The sequence below is a fragment of the Podarcis bocagei genome (genome assembly GCF_964188305.1).
Source record: "Podarcis bocagei genome assembly, chromosome: 10".
NCBI lineage: Eukaryota > Metazoa > Chordata > Lepidosauria > Squamata > Lacertidae > Podarcis > Podarcis bocagei.
Genome location: NC_138135.1, coordinates 27,414,311 through 27,435,940, shown reverse-complemented (window position 1 = coordinate 27,435,940; position 21,630 = coordinate 27,414,311). Strand labels below are relative to the sequence as shown.

Below are 21,630 nucleotides of genomic sequence, written 5' to 3'. Positions count from 1 at the left end.
ATACTTACGTTGTTTGGGACTTTACTGAACGTTTGGCTGTGAAGATCCAGCTTGATTCCTGAAGGAAGGATGATATTAATTTTAGCCTTTGCTGGAGAAAAGAACCATCTTTCATGTAAATGTAAGAATAACCAACAGCAGAATCTTACATAAAGCTTTTAGCTGCTCTGAGGGCTGTTATTCCATTTCGGTTATCACACATTTTCAGTCCTCATCAATGTCAGAAAGACAAGAATTTTCTCTACAATCAAAACCTCCATTTCTCATAACAACATATTCGAAAGTGAAACATATAATGTAAGTCAGGAGTCGTCAGGTCAGTGCCTAAAGGATATTGTATTATTTTCCCCCACCCTTGATTCCCCCCCTCCTTTGGAGGAAACACCGTGCAGACTCTTCCTTCACATTTATAAAGTATAAGGAACATTAAGAATCAGCATTCTCTACTTGCTCCCATACCTGACTGACACTATGGAAGTAACAGGATTAGTCAGATTCCTGCTCTACTGACATGAAATGACACAAGGTAAGGCAAGGGTGACATGGTGATCTGTTACCCCATCCTCTCCATGAAGTGCATTTGGGGCTATAGCGGAGGAAATGACTTTACTTTCACATTGCTTCAAAAATTAAGACAATTCATGCCTTTGAAAGAATAGCCTTGCAGCTAGATTGCACCTATTATTTATAAATGATTTTTAAAGATGGACTATCTTACCTTGCACACTTGGTGATGGTGCTTCGGGTGCCATGTTAATAGGTATTTCAGCTGTAACAGGTGTTGGCATCTCCAAATTTAATTGAAGAAGATAACCTTCAACAGTAGGAACTTCATCCCATTTAACTTGGAATGAATTAGTAGTAGCTCTGATCAGCTGTACTTGTGATGGTGCTGGTGGTTTCTCTTAAAGGAGAATAGTGAGCTCCAGTTACCAATAGGATGCAGTGTTTTAGAACAGGCTATGATTTCTCAACAAAATATTTATCTATGATACCAAAAAAGTCTATGTTCCAACAAGTTATTAAGCAAAGCCAAGAAATATAATGCTGCAACTGTTTCTATCTGTAAGCCCAACCATAACTGTCTTTTTGTCAATAAAACACACTGTTAAGATTGCATGTGTCTCATTAAAACTGGTAGGGCTGAACAAACTGAAGAAATCCAGGGATATTAGGATTTTAGCCACATCATGGTTTTGTCTATCAGGCTACAGACATTTCTTTCTTAGGGCTGGGTCCTCCCTTTGGGAAGTATATGCACAAATGAAAATTGCAGAACAAATGGCACAGGTTCCTTACCCAAGTAATAAGCAATTAACCACCTATCAAGCACTCCAGTCCACAGCCACCAGGTGGCCTACAACTTACTTGTGTGAGAAAAGAAACCTTTGGTCACAGCCAGCCTTACAGAATCTGGGTTGGAGAATTGATAATGTTATGTTTAAATCAACCCTAAATGTGGACTTCCAGAATAAGGATGATCCTTACAAATTTCAGTTGCACAATAACAGTGTTTTTGAAAGTTTTGAAAAACCAAATGCATGTAACACTCAAACAAGCTATAACAACCATCTGTAATGTTACTGAAAAGCATTAAGCGGGTACTCACCAGTATCTAGATACCAAAGATCCTTGCAGCAAACCTGATTGTTCCAAGCTTTTCTGTATCCATCTCTGCCACTCCATATATACAGACGAGTGCCAACTATGACACCACAGTGGCCAGCCCTTGGGCCTGGCAACAGGTTATTTTTGTCTTCCTGGCAATCTCCTATCAGACCTATCCATTCTGTGGTATCTAAGTAAATAAAACAGACAATCAAAATCAGTGTCCAAAGATAGGATTTTTAAAAATCTTACATTATTTTACTGATGCACAACATCACGTAAAATTAGCAATCTATAAAACGGATATGAGCAGATATAAAAATTCAAAGACAAATCTCTGCACATAACATTTTTTTTTAAGAATATGAAATTAGTCAATTTATTTTCTGTAAATTCTGAATCTTAGCTTGTCAGCCTTAGATCAAAGAGTCTATTTGGCTGATTTTTGTTTGTATCAAATGTATCTTTCATTGGATAGAGACTGGGATGTTGAAGAAATGTTCTGCTCCTGGCTGGTCGTGTATAACAAAACCAAGTAGGCTATTATTTATTATAAAGAAATAGACTGAAGTGCAATTATTGGTCTAAAACTGATTCCAGCTTCAAATATTTTGCTTCTTCCTGTTGAAACCTGAACATTTACTTGATTGCCAGAGGAGACAGAGGATATGGCAGAAGCCCCACTATGCAAGGTGCCACAAGATACACTGGCAAATGGAACTGTTCTACTAGCAAAGCTACATCCGTGAAACTGCTGAAACACGGTGGTGTTGTGGAAAAGGAACACATGAGCCATATCCTATATCCATCAATCAACAGCCACATTCCTGGCAATGGCACAAACACCAACCATGGCACAAGGAATTTCACTGCCACTGATGTTGAGTGTGTTCCTAATATGTTCCCTTGTTGTTGTTACACCCCAATTAAAGAGCACTGGTGAAATTTACAAAGATGCTGCAATGGCTTGCCATTTTTCCTCCACACTTGTATGTTTTGGTTGTGCATTTCCCCCCTTCCCATTTTGGCTCAAAATGTGTAGCAGAGGGAAATCTTTTTTGAAGTCAAGGGCAGCATTTCTTCAAGGACTATTGAAGGCTAGGAATTTTTTTCCCCTCAAGGGCCATATAAGCGGCCAGCACTCAACTGGCCAGGACCACCACTTTTCCTCTCTCCCTCTGCCCATGTAGCAGCAGTGTATCCCACCCCTGGAATATTTGGTATAGAGGACTGCTCTGTAAATTAACAACAAACGCAAAGGTATACTAACCTAAGTTTAGGTAAGAAAATGAGCCAGTACATTTCCACTCATCTTGAGAAGACGCATTATCATCTGTGCTCTGTGGAACCCATCCACCAAAAATGTACATTCTGCAAATATAAGGGTGTTGTGGGAAGAGACAAGCTAATTTATTTTCTAAAGCTTTTCCCCCCTCTATATTAAGAACATAATAAGAGCCAGCATCCTGTGTTCACAGTGGCCAACCAGGTGGCTATGGGAAGCCCTGAGGCAGAACCCAAAAACAAGAGCATTCTGCCCTCTTGCAGTTTCCAGGAACCAGTATTCAGAAGCACACTCCCTCCAACCACTATATTAATTTCTCTGACAACTCTTTTTTTAAAAAAGCTGTGTTTCCTTTGCATTTACTAATTAGAACTTGACTCCCCTGCCACCTCCTTCCCCCATGCCACACTTAATTAAAAAGCTATAGTTAACATAGGATCCCTATAATTAGTTTTCAAAATTAAAATAGTAGTTGTTAACTATCCAAATTATCTGTGTTCTTACAAAACACAATCTGAAAACTGTCTCAGGAACAGCATGTAGCTACAGACAATCATTTATCACATGGTTGACCATTTTGGGGTACATTTAATGAGTTTTGGAAACTGAAAATTTATAGCTGGCAACCACATGGAAAGCTAATCCTGTTTAACAAATGGAAATAATGTACTGCAATGAAAAGGTATGGTAACATTTCTCTCAGCAGATAGCTGGACGTTACATACACTGTCTTCCCACATGTTTACATCGCAAGAAGCAACCACAAGTAAAGAGCTGTTTGTAGCTATCTATTATCAAGCACTGGAATGTTACACCAAATACAGTCCCACATATCAAAACCATTAAGTACCTTTAACCAATCTGTTGGGTTATCTGTTGCAAAATGGAGTGGGGGGGTATAGGATCAGTAAGTAAAGTAAAAGGACCCCTCCTGGACTGTTAAATCCAGTAAAAGGTGACTATGAGGTGCAGCATTCATCTCACTTTTCAGGCCGAGGTAGCTGGCATTTGTCCACAGACAGCTTTCCAGGTCATGTGGCCAGCATGATTAAATTGCTTCTGGTGCAACAGAGCACCATGGTGAGTTCCAGAGAGCATGGAAATGCCTTTTACCTTCCTGCCACAGCGGTATCTACTTGCACTGGTGTGCTTTTGAACTGCTAGGTTGGCAGAAGCTGGGACAGAGAAACAGGAGCTCATATAACATGACAAAATGCAGGGGCTTTGTGAATGGCATGAGAGAAACTGTAGCAGTACTGAAATGAGTGGGATGTAGAACTAATCAATCCCTTGCAAAGAAACATACAAATGAGTGTGTGTGTGTGTGTGTGTGTGTGTGTGTGTGTTATGAAGATGCTCAATTCTGTCCATCAAAGGAGACATAAGCATAAGCGTCTCACAGTTTACTTATGCTAGATTTTCATTAAGCTAGTAAGATTTATTCGCAGTAGTAGAAAACCTATGGCCTTCCAGATCTTGCTAAGCTCCAACTCCCATCAACCTCAGCCAGCATGGCTATCACAGGAGGCAGCATAGGAGTTGGAGTCCTGTCCAACATCTGGGAGACCAGGTTTTTGAACTTTGGTTTAGAGACATATGTCCCTGTCTTGCTCTAAACAGAAGCCCTAGGAAAATATAAAATCCAACATATAGTAAGTGATGTGGTAGGAAAGTCAGAATCCTGCCCTTTCTGTTACTGGACTGCTCTGATGTTTACATTTTGAACGTCATGCATACATAAGTAGCAGATCATATGGTTCAAGTGGTTCGAGGCCTACACATGATAGGGTGGGCCTACATTCCTAAGAAGCTATAAAAATGGGACATCCAATGTGTGAATATTTGGGGAATGGAGTCAGATGGGTACAGTGGAGGAAGGTGGATCAGCCGGCACAACCCCAATCTCCCATGCTGCATTGGATCAAATATCTAAATACGGCTGTGGCAGTGTTAAAATTGCATTAATAGCCCCTGAAACAACCAAACATATCAAGTTCTTATCTACAACAGGCCTTAATTTCTACACATCTCAAACTTTTATTTCAGCTAATAAAGAGCAGCTTCCAGATATGTCATTTATTAGCGTTGATGTTTTAAGATATTTTTTTCTAGTGACATTGTGATTCATCACAGAATTCTTTTTTAATGCAGTCACTTATACTATGCTCAATTCAAGGCAAGTCTTCTCTGTTAAGCTACAATACTGCAGCTCTCACTATTAATAGAAGGGGTTGCCTTTTCCCATCCCCCCACAAAAAGATGTTAACTTCAGGTAATTTAATGCAGAGCGTTAAATATTCCCAAATAAAACAGTGAAAAGTTTCCAGGCATTCCGCAAAATGCAAGCAATATGTTTCAATTCCCACAGTTAAGTCTTTCAGCCTGTAGCAGAGGGTTTCAAAAAGCACTTCACAGAGAAGGACAAAGGCAGGATCCCTAAATACAAACACTACGGTAACAGTCTCCTACTAGGTGTACCTTTCTATAGGTGAGCTTTTAACAACAGACATACTTGTTTCCTATTACATTGGCTGTATGGAGACTACGGGGAAGTGGCACTGTCCCTTTAATTTCTGGTTTCGACCAAGTCATTGTTTCTATTAAGAAAAACGGAGGGGGGACAGAGAAAAAGAATATTTTTTGTTTATTTATTTCATAAAATGTATACACCTCAAAGCACTTTACAAAGAGACTCAAACAATAAAATTATCAGTAAAAACATTTAAAAGCAACTATTTAAAATATTTTTTAAAAAAACAGAATAAAGTAACAACAGATAAAAACACACATCAACATTCTTTATGTCTAAGTAGGCTTGTCTAAACAAAAATGTTATTAGCAGTTATTACCAAAAAGATTACAGCAGGGTTTACTTCCTTGAATATTTATGAACTATACCCCAACAAACTATCGTGCATCTTTTAGATTTCAGGAAACACTGTATAAGAGCTAAGCATAAACAGTTTTGAGAAAGATAAAAGAAGCCTTTTGGAATATATGAATGCAGGTACTAGGGGTTATATATAAAATATGTTAATTGTAGATATAACAAGTAAAGTATTTGTAGCTACTTGATAATATTACATTTTAAATTATGAAATATCCTCTCAATTTCAGGTGTTACAGAAATCTGTAATATCCCACAGATTTTCCAGGACTGGTGCTCACTTGCTCCCAAGTAATTTTTATGGAGAGTGACAGCAAAACCAACAAAATATTGTTAATTTTGCACTGCCTCATCACCTCTCAAAAAGGATCTACAGGAACAGTCTCTATTGACTTTTATAGATCTCCTGCTCATATAAATCTTTCCAAGATATGAGGACCGCACTTGGGGTGATAGGTCTGTGCCATCCAGATTCTGCCTACAATTCTGGAGTAATGAACCTTGTTCCAAGTACCGTTTTTGCAAGGGCAGCAATAGTTTTAGGACAAAGATTTACAACCTCCATCAAAACGTCAATTGAAACTATTTTGTTTTTAATTATACAGGTTCGTGAACAAGGATTTTAAAATGCACTGCATGGACTCTCCTTTACCAGATAAGCACTGAATATTTTATCACATTCTTGACAAACAAATGCAGCTTCCGTTGCTGCAATGTGTCAGAACATACTACAAATTGAGCTTAAAAGGGTGTTTTTTCACACCTTTTATAAGTTCTTGCCTAAAATATTCAGTTTCAATGCAGTCAATTGCTATTTTGGGGGGGGGGGGAAATGGTATCACACATATGCACTCGACAAAGACCCAGGACTAGCTACAGCTCCTTGTTCAGAATATACATTATAGCAAACTTGGATGTGTTGCTGTGTACTGTGTGAAACAGCCCTAAGGCAAAGTCAAGGCAGTCACAGTTCCACAGCTGCCTCCCAACACTGCAATTAAAGTTGCAAACCCTTCGCAACAAATCAGTTTTCAGCATGTAAAAATACAACAAAACTTCACACTTGTAACTTCACTGTACTCACCTATGTCAAGCTCCCAAAGGTCATTAAGTCGACAGCCAGACATCCCTCCAAAAATAAACATCTTTGGGTTTCCCGAGTCTTTTCTACAGTATATAACAGCTGTGTGGGATTCTCGGGGTGAAGGCAGCACTCCTTTGGTCACTGGAATGCTCCAGCCCATGACGCCTGAACCATGCTGTAGCTCCAGTTCATAGAAATCATTTAAATATCTAGATACATTAGAAAGAAACAAACAAAAGGGTCACTGACCTCTTTATGGAACTACTGCAAGGAAACTGTAGCCTATCAATACGGTTTTACAACACTGCCCACTAACAAAACTGCATGTGTTTTTGCAGAGCTGGCTAAATTTGAGAAAGAACGAAAGAGGTATCACATTACTTTGGAATTCTCTTTCCCTGTAGACTTGCCAAAGCTAGTCTGTGGGTTGCGTCCAACTCTGTATAGATCCACTAAAAGCAATGGCATTGCTAGTCATCACTAATGTAAGACCACTGATTTTAGTGGGCCGACACAGAATGTGATACAACACTCTCTACCTCTCTACCTGAAGTATTATTCTTATTTAAGTTGCCTTAAATAAGTCTAACCAACCAGGGTGGATTTGATTTAAATCAAATTGATTTAAATCACTAGTCAGTAAGGCTAGATTTAAATCATTTTTTTACAGAAAGACTCATTTTTACTGGTATAATCTTAATATTTACAACCATATGAAGGTTTCATTTTTGGAATAATAAATTTTCAGTAGTTTTTACAGTTATATCAAAAATTACTGATTTGATTATACTATTATAAATACATAGACAGATAATTATGAAATTATGGTGAGGTTTAATAAGTTAGCTATTTATATCTGGACAACTTTTCTGCTGTACTTTATTGGAAGGAGAAAAATAATCATTTCCGTAATGACCATTTAAACAATTTATTTAACTAAAACAATAACATTATAGCATATATATCCATGTTTGTTAACTGATGTGGTTAAACATTGGGGGGGGACTTAGACTGAGTTTTGGCACACATGAAAAACTTAAAACAAATCCTTATTTCCTGATGAATAGCTTTTAGACTATAATGTAACTTAAATAGAAGACTATTATTTTTCCTCCAAAAGAATTTCATTTTAAAAATCCAATTTAAATTTAAAAAATCATTTATTTTTATCCACCCTGTAACCAACTAACTTGCAAACTGAAGTACATACAAAGATGCTAAAACTTAGAACTACTAAAGAGAAACTAATACTTCTTGAGATTTTACTGATTACAGTTTGAAGAGTTTCTATAGCATCAAAGCTTTTATTGGATTAATGCAACCTTCCAAAGTCACTATCACACCATTCTTTTTTATAACACATTTTAGTAACAAAGTTTCAACATAAAAAGTTCTTAATACTAACTGACAAACTAGCATTCTTTGTTTTGTCTTTGAATAGCAAACGTACATTAATAATCCAAAGTCCTAGAAGTTAGGGTGATCAAATTTCAATAACTGGTTGCTAAGCTTCCTCTTCAATGCACAGACTCCCCTTTTAACATCCTTTACGTATGCTATATTCTAATCACTATTGCCATAGAACTGTTTCCCTCCTTTTAAGCTGTTCAAATATTAGTTCCAAACAAAGAATTCCAAACATTCTGTTCCAGTTTCATCAGCATACCTGGGAATGTTATTGTTCGTGTCTTCACTTTCATTTGCCAACCCACCAAATAGGTAACACCTGTTGCCGTACAGGGAAAAGCTGTGGCCAAGGCGAGGGCAAGGTGGCAAGCCTGTTGATGGGTGCTGAGGTCTCATTTTTTTCCACAGCCATCGACTTGCCTTGAAAACAGAACAGGAGCATGTTAACGAGACTTCCGGGTTGGTGCCTCCGGCAATGGCAGAGTTCCTCTGATCGGGAGGAACTTGCCCCGTGGGAATTAGGGTCTGTACCGCCGCGGTGAAGGCGGAGACCCATAAAAATCACAGGCGGGAGAAGCCTGTGAACATGGGATTCGGTGGGCACCTTTTGCGCCTCCCCTACTCGCAGGGGAACCCGATTTCGGGGACCCGGAGCGACGTAGGGTGAGTGGCACGGTGCTTCGAATCGTCTGCTTCTTCCACAGAGCGAAGCCGCATAGCTGTTGCCGGAGAGCACTGACTTTTTCCTGTGGACAATTTGACTCCAAAGTAATTACCTGTGAGTAGAGCTGATACGGGAGAATTGGATTTTAAACGTTTAATTGGGCATCGAAACGGGGAGGTTCAAAACAGGAAGTCCGCCTTCCCTATTTGTAAATAGACTGAGGCAAGGAGTCTGTAAGCTGAAGTCTTGGAAAGCCTTTCGCAAAAGACTAAAGTTAACCTACATCTGCTCATAAGTCACACTTAGTGGCTTAGAGGTGAAAAAAATGCTTGCGGAAAGGGACTGTCTCAATCCCCCTCCACCTGGAGTCTCCTGACGAGGCTCTCAAGCGGATGAGGTTGTGCAGAATTCTTCAGTTAAAGAGACATGGAGACAAAAATCATTTCCTACTTAAAACTTTCTTACCAGGTTATCTTATCTTTAACAGAGGAATCATCATATTTTGATATTCTAGTTCACACATTAACAAAGTAAAATATGTATACAAATTCATGACAGAATAACCTGCAGTTAATGCATTTTATCAATTTCTCCTGATCTACATAAGAAAATGGAGAGGCCTGCTCCCTTTTCCAGTGATCGAAGACTTTGCTTATTTTATCGTCAGTAGAATTGTGAACAGGGGCTTTTTCAGTGGTGGTGTCCAGCTTATGGATCTTCCCTAGAGGTGCTTGCCTAACACCAACTTTACAATGTCTTCAGGACAAGACAAACATAATTTTTGTTTACCAGACATAGGCTGGGGGTTAAAATCCATGAAAATCACTTACTGTTTCATTGTTTTGTTTTTGTTATGATTATTTATTGCTATAAAAATGTTTTAAATAATTAACAGTGTAATCATTTCTACTTAGAGGTAAGTCCTATTGAGTTGAATGAGACTTACTCCAAGGTAAATGGGTGCAGGATAAACCTTCATGCTTCACATGAAGTGCCAGATCAAGACTTGCTATTGGGAGCATTATATAGTGCAGTGTTTCCCAACCTTTTTTGGGCAAAGGCACACTTGTTTGAGGAAAAAAATCTCGCGGCACACCACCATTACAGCCCCGTGACGTCAGCGCGCAGCGTCACGCACGAAAGTGAAAGTTTTCAATTTTTTTCCCTCCCCCTTGCCGGGGAACCTCCAAGCTTTGGGGTGGGGGGGAGGAGGCAGCAAAGCGAGGGACTGAGGGACGGCGGCAGCTGAGGCGGCTGTTGTGGTGGTGGCGGCGATAGCGGGCGGAGGAGGGGGCGGCGGCGGGGCCGAGGTGGCCGGTGGCGGCGGCGGCGGGTGGAGCAGGAGGGCGGCCGAGGCCGGTGAGGGAGTAGGGTTGCCCGGGGCTTGAGGAGCCGTCGCCGGGAGTTGCTGCTGCTGTTGTTGCTGCTGCTGCTGCCCAGACATGCCGACCTCCTCCTCGTCCGCTGTCTCGCGCTCCTCCCTTTTGCACGCGCTGCCCCGCCGCCACCCCATTGGCTGGGTCCTGTCAGCTGATCCTGTGTTATTTCCTGTGTGTGTGTGTGAGGGGAGAATGGAGAGAGAAACCTCGGCACCACCACTGCGGAGCCGCCCCCGGCTCGACGCGGATCCTCGCCGCCGCCGCCTCTCACCGCCCGACTCGCCCGCCTCCCTCCCACGGCACACCAGCCAACTTCTCACGGCACACTAGTGTGCCGCGGAACACCGGTTGGGAAACACTGATATAGTGTGTACCAGTTGTCAAGAACATATTCTTAAGCACTCTGTGTCCATTTTTAGCATAGGCAAAACAGGTACCTGCTAAAAACATAAGATATGTGCAGTGCAATCCTATACTTCAATAGAAGTAAGTCCCATTGAGCTCAATGGAACTGAGCAAACATTTATAGGATTACGCTATAAATTACCCTATGATTCTCTTGGGACTCAGCTATACAGCTGCAAATAAAACATTTTAAGTGTGTTTTAAGTGCAATATACAACGTGACACTAGATGGCGATGGTGAGCCTTTTTCTAAAAAGCATTTTCAGAACTGTTTTTATATGTGTGCAAATTCCACCTTGGTATTAGTTAAATGTATCTGGTTTCATTTGTTTCTTCTCAACTAGAGAAGTGATTTTAGGCAACACCATACCTGTAATTCATATAGGTCATTACTATATCTTCCATATTCAACCATTCCTCCAAATACTAGTATTCTGGTACCATCACAGACAAAACCGTGGGCTGCACAGCCTGGTGGGATATCTCCTCTAACAGCAGGAAGAAACCATTGGTTTGTAGCTAGATCAAAACACACAGAAAATAACATTTTTGTAAACAGAGTAGATAGCCTGAGGTCTGAAGCTTGGTACAGTATTTTTATTCTGAACAAGAAACCAAAAGGTAGATTTAAATATTAAATATCACAATGAAGAAACTTCACTGTTTAACAAAGGGAACTGATGCTACATTACTTAACACTTTAACTGGGTGTTTTAGAGTCTATATTTTCAAATAAAAGTTTAACTCTCTAGACAAGGATAGCATAACTGAATATTCTCTACTTTCCACCTAAGGAAAAAAAGATTATTCAGAAAGCGGAAGATCTAGAAGACTTCAAGTAAGAGCACCAATCAGTAAGATGTATTTTCTCACCTAAGTCAGCTATCTTGAGCCAAACACATACAGGCTGATAAACAAATCACAAAAAGGTTTGTAGTCAGATAAAGAGGGTTAGGAGAAATCTTAACAGCACCTCATTATCCTCATATTATCTCCTCCTTGTAAGGTATTTCTGCTTTGAACACTATTTTGAGTATCAGGAGAAGGGGGAAACAGTCAGATACATTAAATAAATAAGCTGTAAAACATCCTGTTCCTGCCTCATCTGATTCCACTTTCCTTTTCCTAAATAATCATACTTTTCATATACAGGCCAATTATCTTCACCATAAGGGAAAAAAGATGCCACTGCTCATTTGCAGATGTTAGCTCACAGCAGATTTTAAACATCACATTATCTCGGGCCAAATATGAATACAAAAAAAAACAACAAAAAACTTAACTCAAGTCCTGTATCCTCACTTGTGCCTAAGCACAAACTTTTTTCATAGACAGACAACTCCAAACCTTTCGCCTTTTAATATACTCAACTCTAGCAAAATCCCCTTTCTGCTCTCTCAGCACAAGCATCCACTTCATATCCAGCCAATACATACCCCAAACAGACAGCTGGACCATCACAACCCACACTTTGTGTAGCTTTACCCTCCACCTGTTCACTGGCCTAAGGAGACATCCAGAAAGCTTGGTACCCCATTCCTCAGTTTGAAAAACACCACCACAGCATAACTTTCCACACCTTACTATATATGCACACCATCTCCACAGGGACAGATAGGTAGCCGTGTTGGTCTGCCATAGTCAAAATTCCTGTAGCACCTTAAAGACCAACTAAGTTACCGTATTTTTCGCTCTATAACACGCACCTGACCATAACACGCACATCGTTTTTAGAGGAGGAAAACAAGGGAAAAAATATTCTGAATGAAACAGTGGACGTATCATTTTTGTGCTTCATGCTGTGGCCACAGACATGTGATCTGATGGTGAATTTGGGGTGACCCAATGCAAAAATCCTGAGAATCCCTGTGGATCCATGCTTTGTAACCACGTTTTTGCACCATTGCAGCCCCAGGCAACAGTGGGTGCGTGATTTTTTTGGGGGGGGGACAGGCTGTAGTCATGGACATGCTATGTGCTCTGATGGTGAATTTTGGCTGACCCAATGCAAAGATCCTGAGGATCCATGTGGACCCATACTTTTTAACCACGTTTTTGCACCATTGCAGCCCCAGGCAACAGTGGGTGCGTGATTTTTTTTTGGGGGGACAGGCTGTAGTCATGGACATGCTATGTGCTCTGATGGGGAATTTTGGCTGACCCAATGCAAAGATCCTGAGGATCCATGTGGATCCATGCTTTGTAACCACGTTTTTGCACCATTGCAGCCCCAGGCAACAGTGGGTGCGTGATTTTTTTTGGGGGGGGCAGGCTGTAGCCATGGACATGCTGTGTGCTCTGATGGTGAATTTGGGGTGACCCAATGCAAAGATCCTGAGGATCCATGTGGATCCATGCTTTGTAACCACATTTTAAGTGGGGAGGGAAGGAAAAACACAGAAGGCTAAGAATGCAGGAGAGGGCTATAACGTGAGGAAAGGAAGGCAAAAGTTTCCCCCCACCCACCCACACAAGCCAGCCAGCGTGTGCTCTCTCTCTCTCTCTCCCTCTTTAAATGGAAGAAAGCATATTTGAATGCTGTGTGTCTCCAAAAACAAAAAGCAGGAAGTCAAATCAGAATTTTTAGCCGAACCTGTAGTCTCTCTTCCCTTCACAAACATTGTTCCTCCGGAGCAGGGAGAGGATAGAAGGACGGACGCTCTGCTTTCCCTCTCTACTTGCCTGGAGGGGAGGGGCTTCCCCTGCTCTTTGTTCGGACGCTCTGCTTTCCCTCTCTACTTGCCTGGAGGGGAGGGGCTTTCCCTGCTCTTTGTTCGGACGCTCTGCTTTCCCTCTCTACTTGCCTGGAGGGGAGGGGCTTTCCCTGCTCTTTGTTCGGACGCTCTGCTTTCCCTCTCTACTTGCCTGGAGGGGAGGGGCTTCCCCTGCTCTTTGTTCCGTTTGAGCAAACACAGCAAGGAAACAGAGAGGGCGGGCAGTAAGACCCTGAGGCAGAATGCAGGAAAGCAGCCACTTCCTGTATCACGGAGCTCCCTTCTCCCTGAAGCGCGGTTTGATTTTTGCCTTATTTTTCGGCTCCAGGGACCACACATTCGCTCCATAACACGCACAGACATTTCCCCTTCCTTTTTAGGAGAAAAAATCTGCGTGTTATAGAGCGAAAAATACGGTAGTTCTTGGTATAAGCTTTCGTGTGCATGCACACTTCTTCAGATACACTGAAACAGAAGTTGCCAGATCCTTCTATATAGTGAGAAGGTGGGGAGGGGTATTACTCAGAAGGGTGGTGGGAATTGGAGATTGGCAGATAGCTGAGATGAGCCTGTTGACAGAGTCGTCAACAGGCTCATCCCAGCTATCTGCCAATCTCCAATTCCCACCACCCTTCTGAGTAATACCCTTCCCCACCTTCTCACTATATAGAAGGATCTGGCAACTTCTGTTTCAGTGTATCTGAAGAAGTGTGCATGCACACGAAAGCTTATACCAAGAACTAACTTAGTTGGTCTTTAAGGTGATACAGGAAGGATTTTTTTATTATTATTTCATCTCCACAGGGTACACAAACTTCATCTTCACATCAGACTCCACATAACAAGCTCCTAATGCACATACCCCTTTCAGATACAACACTTTGCCACATCCACGTTGTTTTATAATGCCTTGCTGTACATTTATATAATATTTTTATTTGTCCCCTCCCCCCACAAACCTGGTCAGTTTTTGTTGAAAAGGCAACTTGCCTACAGAAATATTACACAGCCCTTGGCGATGAACGTGGAGTGTTTTGCAGAACTCCCACACTTTTGAAAGCAAGCTTAGCAATGAATGCTAATTGATTAGGAAACATTTAGCAGGGCTCCATCATGCTTTTTTACATTATTCCACTTCTCAACACTGTGTTCAGCCATATATTATTCTCTTTGCACCTACCTCACCTATCCTTTCTCATCTGCAGCCTTATAAAAACCCTTTCTCTCACACACCTTTGGTAGACCCAAACACAGGTCATTGTTGTTATTTTCAATACAGTACTATTATGTTGTTGTTGTTGTTGTTGTTTAGTCGTGTCTGACTCTTCGTGACCCCATGGACCAGAGCAAGCCAGGTAAAGCTTCAACCACCATAAACCTTCCCACTATGATGATCTGACATCTGATCAGCACTGCCCGACAGCACACTAAGCTATAGGACAGGAATAACTCCATCCCTGGTGGAAGGACGGTATATTAAAAAGGCAAAGCTGGAACAGGAGGAAAAGTTAAAAAGAAGCACGCCCTCGCTTCTCTTTGTCAGCAACTCCCTTATTAACAAATGTCCTTCCACCTAACACAACACACGCAAGTCAGGTAAAGTCATAGAAACATACACCCAGCCTCTCTCTTCATCCATCTTCCTCTCTCTTCATCCAGCCCCGGCGACACTTTCCCAAAGCTGAAAAGCTCAGCTCCTGCAGCATCCAAGAGGGCGAACAAAGGATGCCTCACATTTATTTTGATTTCTACCCCGCCCTCCCAACGGCCGACCAGCGCTCCCCCAACGGCCTCTCAAACTGAACATGCAAGAGACGGAACAAAACAGGAGAACAGCCAGGGTTGCCCCGGATCAAGCCGCCTCAGCCTTGCTCCTTTTCCTTCTGGGGACCATCCACGGGGATGCCCTTGAGCGCGGCGGAGCTGCAAATGCCACGGGGGGTGAGGGGCGCTACACGGCAGGCACCGGCAGCACCTGGGCCAGGAAGATGTCGTTGCCCTTGCCGTCGTCGTGGTGGCGGCTTAAGCTTTCGGGGCGGCACGAGAGGCTTGTTGGGGCGAGAGGTTCTCTCTGCCCCGCCGCTAAGATGCCGCCGCGCTCTCCTCTGAGGCAAATACTCTCAGACAAGACACACCCCACACGAGCCCTCTTCGGGGCGACGGCCGCCCTCACGAAAGCGGCGCCAGGTGCCTCGCAAGTCCGGATACCTGAAACAACCACTCGCCCGCCCGCCCGCCTGCTTTTCCCTCATTCTCTCTCTCTCTCACTCCCCCCGCTTCCCGCACACCCCGTACCGGTGTTGTACACGTGCAGCTCGTCGGCGATGCCTTCGTTGCCTCCGCCGAAGATGATGACCAGCTCTCGAATGGCCACGGCGCGGTGCCCGTGCCGGGATCGGGGCACCGGCCCCGTGAAGGAAGAAACCCGCCTCCAGTTGAGGGCAGCGGCACCCGCCGCCATCTTGTCCCCCCGCTACCCACAATGCGCCGCGGCGAGGTCCGAAGCGGCCGCTGGGGACGAGGAGTTAGCGGAGGAAAAGAAAAGGCGGGAGGCGGAGTGGGCGGGGGGGGGAGGAGGCCCGCTCGAGGAAATAAATAATTATGATTATTTATAAATAATTATGATTATGAGGAGGATTCAGTGTTAATACGAGAGAGTGATATTATGACTGATATAATATTGCAAGTTGCAACAGTAGCAGCAATATACTGTATATCGGTTTTGTTAACGCGGGTGTTTCTTTGGTCACTCTCGATTAGAACCGCATTTAATTAATGCTATTATATCGCGTTAAGAGTACGTTGGTATGTTTAGTTATTTAATTTTCCGCTTTAAATGTAAACTCTGCGGGTTATTCAGTGAACCATTTCCATTCTTTTATATGAAAAGTTTGTTATCTTGATTGCTTAATTAAATCAAATGAGCAAATTAATTAAGTTAAACGAGCAAATTAAATGAATTTGAATATGCAGTCGATATTAAAAAATAAATTTAAGAAACCACAGAAAGAGGGTGAAGGAAGTCAGACTTTGAAATGTTAAATTGATTGTAAAACTAATGAAATGTATCAACTTGAAAAGTATAAATAAAAACCTTTTTTAAAGAGTCGTTGCATGAAGAAAAAAGATTTATAACTGTAATGCTTCGTTTTCATTCGTGTTATTATCACTGTTATGAATGTGTTGTCGATAATAAAAATCACTTATTTGTGCACAGTTTTATCTGTTGCACCAAGAGGACTTCTCATTTCTCCCTTTAGGGTTATCACCTTTCTTTGGGGGGGGGGTACAATACCCCAGCCTCAAGGCCCTTACTCATTTACTTACTCTCCCCCTCAAGGGGACCAATGTGATTTTTAAAAACTTTTAAAAGCTCTTAACCCTTGCTTTTGAAATGAGGTAAAACTAATGTGCTAAAGCTCAGTCTCGGCATCTGCTGCCACTGTCAGCACCCAACTCTGCAATATTTGTTGTTGGGTGTTTTTTTATGGTTTTACAGTGATCCTGTTTTTAACTGTGCTGTTATTTCATCTGTGTTGTAGGCCAGTCTGGATGCTTTATGAGCAGAAGAGGGGTCATAAATAAATAGTCATGGAGAACTGTTGAAAATGCCCCTGAGCATTTCTCTCAAGACAGGATTTGGGATAATCTAGCCATGGCGGATATGCGGTCAAAACAGCTCCATCTTAAATTCAGGGGAGTAGCAGAGGGGAGAAACGAAGATATTAGAGGGAAAATGATAAAAGAACTCTCCAATTGGTTAAATTTAAAGGAAGAAGAGGTGGCAGCTACTGTGGATAATGTATACAGAATGAGTAGGCCTAATCATTTGAAAGCGAGTAAGTTCTTGGGGGATTGCTTGGTGATTTTTAACTCTCCGGAAATGAAAAATTTAATTTTGAGAAAGAGCTATAATAACAGACTTAGAATTGATGGAAGGCCTATTATCATTTATAAAGAAATACCGGTTAGGTTACTTCGTAAAAGAGAAGGATATAAACAGGTGGTAGCAGCTCTGAAGAGAAATGAGATCCCATTTCGCTGGGAGTTCCCGGAGGGGATCAGCTTCTTCTATAAAGAGAAAAAATTTAGATTGCTGGATACACAGGAGGCGGATAAGTTTTTGAGAAGATACGAAAAAGATCTGGGAAAGATAGAAAACAGACTAAGGAACAGGTTGGAAAAAGAGGATGGAGAGATAAGAAACATACACGAGGAGGAGAGGAGCGCAGAGGGGGAGGTGGTGGAGTCAGATGAAGAGGATGAGGAGACCGCAGTGGGAGCGGAGATTGTAGAAGAGGGGGAACTCTCAGGAAACAGGGGAGAGAGACTATAGTTGTTGAATACGGTTAAAGGTCTAGAAGTAGATAAAAGGTAAAGCATTACACACTCATTGAAATTTTTATCCTGGAATGTAAATGGGTTGAATGAGAAAATTAAAAGGAATAAAATTGAGAAAGTCTTAAAAAATAAGAGATATGATGTAATCTGCTTTCAGGAAACTCATATTGCTAAAAAACACAAACATATCTTGGCGAATAAAAAACTAGGGGTAGATTTTATTAACTCCGATGTTGGGAAAAAAAGAGGAGTAGTAATATACGCTAAAGAAAAATGGGAACCGACTCTGATTTGCAAGGATGAGGAAGGAAGAATTTTAGGAATTCAACTAAATTTCCGGGGAGAAAAAATTAATGTCGTAACGATATACGCTCCGAACACAAACAGAGGGGAGTTTTTTGAGAAACTTGAAAGCATGTTATTAGAACTGGATAACCGAAAATTAATCTTGCTTGGGGATATGAATGGCGTCCCAGCGCCGGATTTGGATAGGAGTACAGAGAAGGGAAAACTGAACAGGGGTAAACTGTCGAAATCATTTAGGGACATGGAAGAAAACTTAGACCTAATTGATATTTGGAGACACCAAAACCCCACCTCTAAACAGTTTACTCATTATTCCGAACCCCATCAGAGCTGGGGTAGAATAGATCAGATCTGGGTGACAAGAGCACTCTCCATGAGAGTTAAGAATTGTGAGATTCACCCTAGGACATTATCAGATCATTGTGCTCTAGATATGGAAATAAAAAGTGAAGTGAAGGGACAATACAGATGGAGGATGTGCGAGAATTTATTTGACAATGAAGAGGTGAGGGAGAGAATTAAAGGCACCCTAAAAGAATACTTAAATTTAAACTTGAACAAAGAAACCCCCATAGATGTAGTCTGGGACGCCAGTAAGGCGGTCCTGAGGGGTCTCTTAATACAACAAAATAATTATAGGAGAAAGGTAAGGGAGTGTAAGAAAGAGGAGATCCTCTCTCAATTGAGAAATTATGAGAAAAAACTAATTAAAAACCCAACAGATGAAGCTGCTAACCGAGCCTCTAAGGTGTTACAATCTCAATACTCAGCAATATTAAATCAAGAGACAGAGTGGAAAATTAAATTTACAAAGCAAAGGTATTTTGAGTCGGCAAATAAAATGGGGAAGTTACTCGCCTGGCAGTTAAGAAAAAGAAAGAAACAAAACATGATAAACAAAATAATACTGGAGGATAACATCATAGAAGATCCAGAGGAAATAGAAAATAGGTTTACCCAATTCTTTGAAAAGCAATATGAAAAAGGAGGGGAAAACAGTGTAGAGATCAAGAATTATTTGGAACAAAACGAAAAGAAATACATATCAGAAGAGGATAGAATACAACTGAATAAGGAGATCACAGTAAATGAGATCAAAGAGGCCATTAGTAGAATGAAGACCGGGAAAGCCCCCGGGCCGGACGGTCTGTCCGCAAAATATTATAAAACATTAGAAGAACATATAGCCCCGGTCCTAAAAGATGTGATCAATAATATCTTTCAGGGGGGGAAGATCCCGGCCTCGTGGAAGGAGGCTTACATAACTCTGATCCCCAAAACAGATAAAGAAAAAACAGATATAAAAAATTACAGGCCAATTTCTTTGCTTAACAACGATTATAAGATCTTTGCTGATATTATGGCCAGTAGACTTAAGAAGCTCCTAACGAAGTATATACATAAAGACCAAGTGGGCTTCCTACCAAACAGACACCAGAAAGAAAATGTCCGCCACGTATTAAACATCATTGAATACCTAGATATGAGAATAGATGTCCCGGCTGCACTAATCTTTATAGACGCCGAAAAGGCCTTCGATAATGTTTCATGGGAATTCTTATTACAATGCCTGGGAAAGGCAGGCATTGAAGGCCCTTACCTGAAAGGCATCAAGGCAATATACTCAGAACAACAGGCCAGGTTGATTATAAATGATAATCTGACGAAACCATTTAAGATTAAGAGGGGTACAAGGCAGGGCTGCCCTCTGTCCCCCCTGTTATTTATAATGGTCTTAGAAGTTATCGCAAATAGAATAAGGGAGGCAGTGAATGTGAGGGGGATAAAAATTGGGAATAAAGAATTTAAGCTTAAAGCCTATGCTGATGACCTGGTTCTGTCTGTGGAGAACCCAGTGGATAGTGCAAGCAGAGTGGTTGAACTTTTGGAAGACTTTGGTAGGCTGTCCGGTTTCAGATTAAATAGGAAGAAAACAAAAGTCCTAACAAAGAACATGACTGAGCAGGAGAAAACTCATTTGGAAGAAAAGATCGGCATCAAAGCTGTGAATAAAGTCAAATATCTGGGAATCTGGCTGTCAGGGCTGCCACTCAGTCCCAGCTCACATAGGACCACGTTAGCCAGCGTTCAGGTTAAAAGAGTCTTTATTGGATTACAGCTTCCATTTCCAAACTGCAATATGCAGCCCTACTTCTTCTAGGTCAGACCGGCGAAGACCCGTCTGAGTCTCCGCCTCTAGCACACCAGCTTAATACCCTAGCCTTGCTCCACCTCCTGCGCCTTTCCTTCCGTCTCTGGGTCCTTCTGCCCCCCGGGGTCTCTTCTTTCCTACTCTCTTCTGACGCGGACCCCCCTGACCCTTCCGCCTCCTTGCGGCGGGCTTTGGGACCTGGTTCACTCTCTGGGCTGCTTACTGCGCCAGCTTCCGCTACATTTGAACTTGGCGCGCGCGCCCAACTCTCAACCTTCCTCTTGATCGTTTCGTCGCTCCCCGAGGTGGGCGTGACTACTCCTGACTCATGCCCTCCCTCCTTCTGAAAGCCTCCGGAACCCGATATCTGGTCCCCTTTCTCCCCGCTGCTCCCGGCTGGGTACGTGGGTCCCGATCTCCAACTGCTGCTCTCTGATTCCTCTCTGGACCCTTCTTCCTGGGGTGTCCCCCTGCTTTCCCCCCTTGCTCTGACTGCTGGCGCTCCCTTCTGGGAATCCTCGGACTCACTGGATAAGCTCGGCGATCTCGGTTCGTCATCCCCACTCATCTTTCCTTCGTATTCCTCCCCCTCGCTCTCTGTCTCCTCCCTTCTCTGCGTCTCTGCTTCTGAACCCCTGACATCCATCCCCCCCTCGAAGCCCCCCCTTCCCCCCTCCCCACTTTCAAGGGTGGTTGCAGGGTGCTCCATCATCACAGGAGTGAATGCCGGATACAGTTCGCTCCTCGTTGCTGGCCGCCAACTGAAGACCTCCGAGTCTTCCTCCTCGCGTTCGTCAACGGTGAGCTGCTCCGCCTCCATTTCAGTGCCGCCGTGCTCGAAACCGAGATCCTCCCCGCACACGTCCATGTCAGTCTCTGCGTCGGTCGCTTGACCTGGCATCTCCAGCCACCTCCGGCGCCACTGCTCCTCTGGCCGATCGTCCCACCAATACGAGGTGTCGGACGCCGAACCCTCCGGTGACCCCTCTGGGGAATGTGTGCGCTGTGCGGGCTCCCCGTCCGAGTCGAAGCCATGGAACGTGCTGGAGGAAAGTGTGGGCGTGAACAACCAGTCGTCGAAGAAGCCTGCTGGCATGGGTCTGTGTGGGAAAAGGGCATGAAACTCGTCCTTGAGCAGGGGTTCCTCCAAAGCGTAGTCTGGCACCCAGCTATTAGCACTAGCCCGGGTGCCCTCTCTGGCTAGGAGGTATTCCACTCCGTCTTCCCCCCATCTGGAGTCCAAAATCTCCGTGACTTCGTTGATGGGGTCCTGCTGTGGCAATCTTCCCGCCTCCGACCGCTCCTGAGACGGACTCGGTGCTGTTCCTGGTTCCTGGAACCTGTGAGGTGTCCTGTAGGGAGTGAGCACCGACCTGTGGAACACCGGATGCATCCTGG

The 21,630-nt window shown here is 42.8% G+C and overlaps 1 protein-coding gene across 3 annotated transcripts in view; it reads right to left on the bottom strand.

The window, feature by feature from the left end:
• Positions 1-15,953, bottom strand: part of HCFC2 (host cell factor C2) — a 29,876-nt gene extending 13,923 nt beyond the window's left edge. The window contains exons 1-9 of one of the 3 annotated variants that reach the window (XM_081212136.1): positions 15,729-15,953; positions 11,090-11,238; positions 8,531-8,691; positions 6,865-7,073; positions 5,406-5,490; positions 2,879-2,979; positions 1,610-1,798; positions 719-904; positions 9-58 (exon numbers count right to left, since the gene is read on the bottom strand). In XM_081212136.1, coding sequence (XP_081068262.1) covers positions 9-58; positions 719-904; positions 1,610-1,798; positions 2,879-2,979; positions 5,406-5,490; positions 6,865-7,073; positions 8,531-8,691; positions 11,090-11,238; positions 15,729-15,894 — 1,296 coding nt within the window. In that variant the 5' untranslated portion in view covers positions 15,895-15,953. The other 2 variants (XM_081212137.1, XM_081212138.1) reach the window with 2 other exon arrangements.
• Positions 15,954-21,630: the final 5,677 nt, after the last annotated feature.